Below are 9,653 nucleotides of genomic sequence, written 5' to 3' on the forward strand. Positions count from 1 at the left end.
TCAAGACTCAAGATTCAAGAATGAAGAAAAGACTCAATCAAGATAAGTATTAAAAAGTTTTTTCAAAACTTTGAATAGCACATGAGTTTTTGACAAAACCTTTACCAAAGAGTTTTTACTCTCTGGTAATCGATTACCATATTGGTGTAATCGATTACCAGTAGCAAAATGAGTTTGAAAAAGTTTTCAAACTGAATTTACAACGTTTCAATTATTTTCAAAAGGCTGTAATCGATTACAATGATTTGGTAATCGATTACCAGTGCCCTTGAATGTTGAAATTCAAATTTAAATGTGAAGAGTCACATCCTTTCACTTAAAAGCCTTGTGTAATCGATTACACTAATTTGGTAAATGATTACCAGTGACTGTTTCTGAAAAAATCAAAAGATGTAACTCTTCAAAAAGGTTTTGACTTTTTCAAATTGGTTTTAAGTTTTTCTAAAAGTTATAACTCTTCTAAATGGTCTTCTTGACCAGACATGAAGAGTCTATAAAAGCAAGGCTTTGTTTTTCATTTCAAGAATATAAAAAAACACTTATTTCATACAATCCTTTACAAGCCTTGAATCTCTTTGAACTTCTTCTTCTTCTTTGTACCAAAAGCTTTCTGAAGTTTTCTAGTTTTCCAAACCTTGAAAACTTGTGCTATTCATCTTTTCATTCTCTTCTCCCTTTGCCAAAAAGAATTCGCCAAGGACTAACCGCCTGAATTCTTTTTGTGTCTCTCTTCTCCCTTTTCCAAAAGAACAAAGGACTAACCGCCTGAATTCTTTTGTGTCTCCCTTCTCCCTTGTCAAAGAATTCAAAATGACACAGTCTGAGAATTCTTTTGATTCTTCCCTTTCCCTAATACAAAAGTGTTCAAAGGACTAACCGCCTGAGAATTCTTTTGTATCCCCATTCACAAAGTATGAAAGGTTTAACAGCCTGAGATCTTTGTCTTAACACATTGGAGGGTACATCCTTTGTGGTACAAGTAGAGGGTACATCTACTTGGGTTGTTGACTGAGAACAAGAGAGGGTACATCTCTTGTGGATCAGTTCTAGTGGAGGGTACATCCACTAGATTCAAAGAGAACAAGGGAGGGTACATCCCTTGTGGATCTTTGCTTGAAAAAGGATTTTTACAAGGTTGAAAGAAATCTCAAGGACAGCAGGTCACTTGGGGACTAGATGTAGGCACGGGTTGTTGCCGAACCAGTATAAAAACTCTTGTGTGTTTGTTTCATTCTTCCCTACTCTTTTACTTTCCGCTGTGCATTTATTTTCCGCTTTTACTTTCTGTTAAGTTTCTCTTCTACTCCTCATTCTCTTCACAATTTAGTAAAACCCTTAAAAGAGTAATTTTTTAATTGGTAAAGGTTTAGGAATAATTAATTCAACCCCCCCCCCTTCTTAATTATTCTGAGGCCACTTGATCCAACAGTTAGGAAGGCAGCAGTTTCAGGTATTTTCTTGGCTCTGTAAGAACCAAAATCTCACTTGTAGTTTGTTTATTTCCAGTAGCCCTTTTTGATTTTTTTTAAATATTCACCTGTCTGCTTTGTTTATAGCCATGCCGGAACTATTGTCCTCGGCAAAATCAGCTGTAGTGAAGGGACAATCACAAGGTCGTGATGAGACTTATGTGAAACAGCTTTCTGATTATATAATACCAAATTTGGTGGAGGCTTTACACAAGGTTAAAGTCCTGCCTATCTACTATGGTGTCTATTCTGCAAATTTTTTGGCTTTGTATCAATATATATTTTTGCTGTCTTCCAGGAGCCAGAAGTAGAAATTTGTGCAAGCATGTTGGATGCATTGAATGAATGCATAAATGTTTGTAACATTCATCTATCTGGATGGAAGATTTGTACACTCATCTTTTTATTGGAATTATGTTACAATTCCGATATATATAATCTTATTTACCTTATCTCAAATAATTATGTAAGTGAAGGAAAAATTGATACCCAAAATGATTTATGGGAGAAAATTATGTCCATGAGGTGTGGTCTGGCTCTGTAATGTTGTGTCTTGGATTATATAGAATAGAATTTGTGTATTACAAGATGGTGAAATGTAGCATGGATTGAATAATTAGGGAAATTTTTTTCTGACTTTTTGCAAGAGGATATTAATGGCGTGGTTACTTATTCTTGCTCATTTTATGCAGTGCCTATAAAGTATAAACATCATAAAATACAGATTATTCTTTTGCAACACTCATGTAAGAATCGGTAAGGGAGAAAGGAAAGGGAAGAAATTGAGCACATGTGAGAGAGGGACAGAAAAGGGTAGAAATGGAGAAGAAAGAGAGGGGGGAGTACAGTTTGGATGGAGAAACAACTATAAGCAATTTTTCAGTTCTCAAATCAAGTTTAAGTTTCCCAAAACTCGGTACATGCGATTTAGGCATAGATTGATAACTAGGCCATCCAGAATTACTAAAAATTCAAAATAATGCTAATTTACTAAAGGCTCAGTCCTCATTATGTACCCCATTTTCGGTTTTAGTCCTTACAAAAAATTCTTCAGTTTTAATCCCTGAAAAATAGGATTTTTTGCTTTTGGTCCTTGTTGACTTTTGTCCCTGTAGTATTTTCCATGTTGAATTAATCCATGTAGTATTGCCTTGTTAAATTAATCCCTGTAATATGTTTCCTATTTGTATGTACTAGCACTATTATGACACTGCTTCCTCCTGAAATGTTATTGTATGAAATTATGTGTTTTTATTAATGGAACTTGTTGATGTGCTAACTCCCCCTCCCTGGTCCACAAGTAAAATAATTTGGATTGTTGACAGTTGCTAATTTATTACCAATCTGCTTGCTAATATGTATGTGACTACACACTTTTTAAGTTTTGTACAGGTGGCCATTGCTTAGACATATTTGCCATTCTGTTTTTTGATCCAATTCCCCTTCTCCCTTATTGATATTCAATAATCAGGGTAAAGACAAAACCTCAGAGTAAAGGAGAATTGCCATTTTTATATTTGATGATGTTGCTGAGCATGGTCGTGAAGCCGCTCTTAAGTAAGATCTCTCTCCTTTTTGGGGTCCCCTTTTCTTTTGTTCTTATTGTTGATTGTCTGCAATTTCATGCATAAAATTATTTTATTCCCTTTACTCTGAATGATTGTTCTAAATGTTTTTTTATGTTGTTGCTACAGATATTATGATTCTTTTCTTCCATTCTTACTCGAAGCTTGCAACGATGAATATCCCGATGTTCGACATGTTCATTGCCCCATCTTGGTTTATTATATTTTAATGTTGCTTATTCAGTTTTGGGACATAATTGAGGCACTATTTAACAAAACAATTAAATTTCTTTGCAGGCTGTTATTTATGGTGTTGGTGTTTGTGCTGAGTTTGGTGGATCTGTTTTCAACCCCCTTGTTGGAGGTTAGTTGCACAATACCATTTGCTTATTTTTTTGTCATGCCTTACTATATATATTTTTTGGATAAATTTTTCTGTTCTATTGCAGAGGCACTTTCAAGGTTAGATGTTGTGATAAGGCATCCAAATGCACTACATGCTGATAACATAATAGCATATGACAATGTCGTCTCAGCTCTTGGAAAAATATGCCAATTCCATCGTGATAGCATAAATGCAGCACAGGTATTTTACAATTTGGTGCTCCATGTCTCCGCAGTCTTTTAAAATGTTGTTCTTGTTTACCTAATCTTGCTTGTGATCCCAATGTCATTTGAAAAAGTATAGGTTGGTAGTCAAGTGCTTGGGTTAGTATTTTTTAATGCCACTGCATCTCATAATGTTTTTTTTTTGTTTTGTTTTGTTTTTTATCATTAGAGTATGGTTTTGACTTTTATCCAGATGGAATCCTGATAATCTGGAGGGCTGTCATCTTTCATCCTTTGCTGAAATTACTTTGGGGCTTCTTAGGCAGGCTCTGTTTTCTCCAGCGGTGGAAAAACTGCTGCTTGGGATTTGTTGTTTCTGGATACACACACAGACAACTATTAATATTTTCGTGAATAATTAAATTAAAGACTTTGAACTCTATTTTGCGTGGTAGTTGTTGATAGAATAGAAAAGATTATGGTTTCTATATTAAGTTTATTCAATCCCTAAACAGCTAAACCTAAGGATTAAGGTATTTAATTTTCTACTGTTATAAATTCTTGAGGCTTAGAGAAGAATTTGCCCAAGTTATTCACATTAGAAAAACTCTTCTTCAAGTCCAGTAATTGATTATGGGATGAATTCTATTCATAATTTGTTATTATCAATCACTTGCTGGGTTCTCTGAAATTCATAGGCTGCAAATCTTGGTTTTAGGTTAAGATGGGTACTGAGTTCTGACACTGATTTTTTAAATCCTTATGGAAATGAAAGTTTAGAGAAAAATCCTCTGCCTATGTTTTTTATTTCTAACTTCAATCATTATTGCTTGATATCAGGTTGTTCCTGCCTGGCTAAGTTGCTTGCCTATAAAAGGTGATTTAATTGAAGCTAAGGTTGTGCATGACCAACTTTGTTCAATGGTTGAAAGGTAGGATTATGATCCCGAACATGTTTTTTTTTGTTGTTATTTACCTAACCTGCTTCCTCTTGTTCCTGTTGCTTGTTGACTTCAATATTCGGCATATGTATTGATACACACTTCCATTCAATTTCAGATCTGATAGAGAACTTATAGGTCCCAACAATCAATATCTTTCCAAAATTGTTGCAGTTTTTGCCGAGGTACTTTCAATGCTAGTTCTCTTAGTTACTGCTGTCAGATTCTGGATCCACTTTTCCCTTATAAAATGTTTGTTTTGCATCGACTATGATGTAGATTTTATGTGCGGGAAATGATTTGGCAACCGAATAGACTGTTAGTAGGATGATTAATTTATTGAGGCAGTTTGCATGAAAAGACAAGAGGTTTGGATGACACGGGTTTTCAAATTGAATCAGTTTGCATGATTATATTGCTGGTCATATTATTCTTAATGATAAGCTTTTGAGGAAGTAATCTAGTCATTATTTTTTTCTTTCATTTTCATAAAATATGAGTTAGATAATGATATGAGGAAGTGCAAGGAAGAGTTCAAAGAGTTTGAGAGGCAGGATGTGAAGTATCGAGAGGATTTTAAGCACGTGAATCAGAAGATCAAAAAGCTTGAGGATAAAGTAGAAAAGGTAGAGGGAAGTCATAGTTTATGGCAACTGAAAGTAAAAGTATGTGTTAATGAGACATCTTATCCTTTTGTATATACTTTCTATATCATGATTCATAAAAAATTGAAGCCCTTATAAAAGAGGGTGAGGAATCAACTGTTCTGATACCAAAACTTGAGGACAATATCCCAAAATTGCAAAAGTTGTTGCTTGATGAGGATAAGGTCTTAGAAGAAATCACAGAGAGTTCCAAAGGTGAAGTCTTTTCTTTTTTATATCCAACAATATATTAGAAGTTGCTTTTAATTAAATTTGCTTTGCTTAAGTGGTGATGCATCTCCAATCGTTATACCTTAGTCAAAACCTCTTTAAAACTTTTTTGATACTTAAGTTGTTAAGCATTCTTCCTTGCAGTTGCAACTTTTCATTTTCCATTCTATTTTACCATTGAAGTGCTTAGTCAAGTTAGGTTCCTTATTCTAATAGCAGATAATCATGACTCTCTGTATATATATGTATATATATTGGCATGATTTATTTCAAAATATGTTCTTATATTTTTCATTTTAGTCAACTGTATATAATTATCTCAAGGACTAAATTGTTTTTTTGTTGTTATTGTCTGGGATGCATCAAGCTGATTTTCAGTGTTTTTGGTTGTGGTAGCTGGTCTTTATTTGTTTAATATTATCTACCATGTAGACAAATGGAGCTAATATCCTATGTGCTATAGAGGGTTTTTAGCTACTTGTATTTTTTTTCCTTTGTTAACCCTGTCATTGACTGGTAAGCAGTTGAAACTGAGAAATACCGCTCAGAGCTTGCTAAAGTTCGTGCTGAGCTTGAACCTTGGGAAAAAGATTTGATTGAGCACAATGGAAAACTTGAAGTTGCATGTACAGAGGCTAAGCTTCTAAATGATAAGGTGAGAATGACTTCTCTTACTTTCAAGTGCTATTGCTCTGTCCATGCCATCAAATTACTAATCCCCTTTGCTGTTAGCCTGTATAATTTAAATTTCATCTGTGTTATGATATTTTCCACATTTTATGTCCTTGTTATGCATTTAACAAATATAAACCTAAATACCCAAAAAAAAACAGTGGCTCCCTGAAGCTAGCTTAGTCATAAGATGATATCTTAGTTTCTTCCAGATATAACAGTTCACCCTGATAAGCAACAACAAAGCCAAAAAAGGGTTAAACTCAAAAAATGGAATACATAGAAAACTAGTAACACAAACCAAAGTTTCTGCTTCACTTTAATTAAGAGGGCATCTTTCTGACATGCATGCTCGAGATTCTTGGGGGATGCACTTATTTATTAAGGTACTATCAAGAAATAATTTAATTAATTAAAATGTAAAAATTAAAAGAAATAAATATGCAAAATTTAGGATTAGACAAAAATTGCGAAGTTTCTAACATGTGGGTACTAAAATTGCTGGAAAAGAATAGGGGGGCAAAAATTGTGGATAAGGAATTAAAGGGGGTCTAAAATTGCAATTTAGCCTCAATACTATTAATTTTATCTTTATCAATACTCTACTTTGTATGTAATCAACGCATTCCATTAGTTTAACTTCTTACAAATCTTTGCAGCAAAATATGATGTTGCAATATCAACAGCATGTCATGGACTTGATTATATTGTGGTGGAAACAACTAATGCAGCTCAAGCATGTGTTGAGTTACTTCGTAGAGAGAATCTTGGTGTTGCTACTTTCATGATATTGGTATTTTTTTATTTTTAATATTAATCAACTTGTTTTTGTCTCTAAATGGCTGTTTAATATTTTGAATGGCATGAATTAAATATGTTCACTTTTACTTCTGGACCCTTGGATTTGTATAACTGTGACTGAGTTCATGCTCTACGATATATTTGCTAATTTAAGGACATGTTGGTATAAGAGTGTTTTTTGTTTCAATTTTTGTTTATTTTCACCTATAGTGACAAAAATGTGATAACAATTTCACCATTTTTTGTTTTTAAAGATTTTATATGAAAATGGTGAAATCACTCATTAACTTCCAACTAAAAGCTTGAGTTTTTGGGTTTTAAACTACTCCCTCTAGTCCTTTTTATAAGAAACAAGTTTTAGAGTAGTTTACATTGAAACTTGTTTCTTATAAAAAGGATTGGAGGTAGTACTTGAATAGTTGAATTTAAAAACGCAGTGATAATAGCACTTTTATATTGGTTTTGGAGGGAGTATAGTCCTAGGAACCTTTTAAATCCTAGTTGGGGAGTAAAAGCATACTGTAATAATACCCTTGATTGAATAATATTTGCCAATGATTGATGATCTATTTGGTTCTGTAATGTTTTTGGTGTGCTGATAATACTTAAAATGGATGTTTGTTTGATAAATATAATTGGGATATCATTTCTTTTTTCAGGAGAAGCAAGTTGATCTTCTTCCGAAGTTGAAAAAGAATGTAAGCACTCCAGAGGGGGTTCCACGCTTTTTTGATTTAGTGAAAGTTCAAGATGAAAGAATAAAGCTTGCTTTCTTTGCGGCACTTAGAAACACTGTGGTTGCTAAAGATCTTGACTAGGTCAGTTGCACTTTCGTAGCAGGATGCTTCATTCTGATGATAAATATTAAGGATCCATCATAATGGTATTTTTTCAGATATGAAAATCATTATGCTCGTGATTTAGAATTGTTTGATAAGCAAATTTTGTTGGTATAGTTTTGTTTGATAATGCCTCAATTGGGCTTTTCTTTTAACGTGAACATGGGTAGGGAATCCTCATTATTTACGCTTGCATGATGGGATTTAAAGAACAGGTTACCAAAAACAAAACACGCGATTATGTCCTGTCAATTTTTTCTTATGGTTAGTCAATGAATTATAATTGTTACGTCATTAGTTAATGGTATTATTTGAGTGAGCTAGACCCCTTGCTAGTTTCCTGTTAACTAGTGTTTGAAGACTATTGGTGATTTGGTAGTTTAATTTATTATGTGAAGATGTTGGATTTTTAGGTTAATAAATTTATTCATACAATAGTTTGGTTTGAAAGTTAGATAACGTACGTGGCTATTATTTCCTAGTATAGAATTTTAATTTTTAAATTAGCACTGAGTTGAAAAGTTGAAATATTAGGAAGAATGCACAATATATAATTATATATATATAGTAGTTAAATACTAATACAATTTAAGATAGTAATTAGCTCTAGTAAGTTAAATTAGCACGTAGTTTGTGATTTTTCTATTATTGGCTCAAATATGTGTATTTTTACATTTAGTAAACCACAATCATGCACTTTAACATCACATCAATATTTGAAGGGAAAATTATAAATTTCGCAAAAATAAAATAAAAATCATTATTCTACATCGGTTGAGTGATAAACAATGTAGAAACCCTTCAAATTCTACATCGGTTGACTTATAACCGATGTAAAAACCTTGCCATTCCTACCCATTCTGCATCGGTTAAGTAATAAACGATGTAGAAATCCTTCAAATTCTACATCGGTTGACTTATAACCGATGTAGAAACCTTGCCATTATTACCAATTCTACATCGGTTGACTGATAACCGATGTAGAAACCCTACCATTCAACATCGGTTTCAACCTTAGAACTGATGTAGAAAGCTCACATTCTACATCGATTGAGCTACACAACCGATGTAGAAAGTGATGGAAGCTTGCTTGTGGGGCTTCTATGGAGGCTGGATCTTTGAGCTTCAATGAGGTCCTTTAATGGTGATTTTCCACCATGGAAATGCAGCGGAAGACAAAGGAGAAGAGGTGAGAGGAGGCGTCATCCACTAGGGAATAAGCCATGGAAGAAGGAGCTTCACCACCAAGATGAGCCTTGGATAAGAAGCTTGGAGAGGATGCTTCAATGGAGGAAAAGAAAGAGGGAGAGAAAGAGAGAGGGGGGAGCACGAAATTGAAGGAATAAAAGAGGTAGAGAAGTGGAACTTTGAAGTATGTCTCACAAGACTCTCATTCATCAAAGTTACAACAAGTGTTACACATGCTTCTATTTATAGACTATGTAGCTTCCTTGAGAAGCTTTCTTGAGAAAACTTCCTTGAGAAGATTCTTTGAGAAAACTTCCTTGAGAAGCTAGAGCTTAGCTACACACACCCCTCTCATAACTAAGCTCACCTCCTTGAGAAACTTCCTTAAAAAGATTCCTAAAGAAGCTTGAGCTTAGCTACACATACCTCTCTAATAGCTAAGCTCACCTCCTTGAGATGAGAAGCTAGAGCTTAGCTACACACCCCCTATAATAGCTAAGCTCACCCCCATGACAAAAAACATGAAAATACAAAAAAAAGTCCTTACTACAAAGACTACTCAAAATGCCCCGAAATACAAGGCTAAAACCCTATACTACTAGAATGGCCAAAATACAAGGCCCAGACGAAGGAAATACCTATTCTAATATTTACAAAGATAAGTGGGCTCATACTTAGCCCATGGGCTTGAAATCTACCCTAAGGCTCATGAGACCCTAGGTCTTCCCTTGGATCTCTGGCCCAATCTACTTGG

At 34.1% G+C, this 9,653-nt stretch overlaps 1 protein-coding gene across 1 annotated transcript; it reads left to right on the top strand.

Moving 5' to 3' along the window:
- The first annotated feature begins 2,288 nt into the window (after positions 1–2,288).
- LOC102665984 (uncharacterized) lies at positions 2,289–4,839 on the top strand. Its single transcript, XM_041009035.1, has 6 exons — positions 2,289–2,385; positions 3,164–3,248; positions 3,332–3,620; positions 4,424–4,515; positions 4,643–4,709; positions 4,804–4,839. The coding sequence occupies exons 1-6, from the start codon at positions 2,289–2,291 to the stop codon at positions 4,837–4,839; spliced, it is 666 nt and encodes a 221-aa protein (XP_040864969.1).
- The last annotated feature ends 4,814 nt before the right edge of the window (positions 4,840–9,653 follow it).

Source organism: Glycine max, chromosome 14 (genome assembly GCF_000004515.6).
Source record: "Glycine max cultivar Williams 82 chromosome 14, Glycine_max_v4.0, whole genome shotgun sequence".
In the NCBI taxonomy this organism is placed as follows: domain Eukaryota; kingdom Viridiplantae; phylum Streptophyta; class Magnoliopsida; order Fabales; family Fabaceae; genus Glycine; species Glycine max.

Excerpts from the sequence above, each read along its gene's own strand:
- LOC102665984 (XM_041009035.1), top strand. The coding sequence starts at position 2,289 with ATGGAGAAGAAAGAGAGGGGGGAGTACAGTTTGGATGGAGAAACAACT. Across the intron at positions 4,516-4,642 it reads CTTTGTTCAATGGTTGAAAG|ATCTGATAGAGAACTTATAG; the intron begins GTAGGATTATGA and ends ATTCAATTTCAG. Across the intron at positions 4,710-4,803 it reads TTGTTGCAGTTTTTGCCGAG|ATTTTATGTGCGGGAAATGA; the intron begins GTACTTTCAATG and ends ACTATGATGTAG.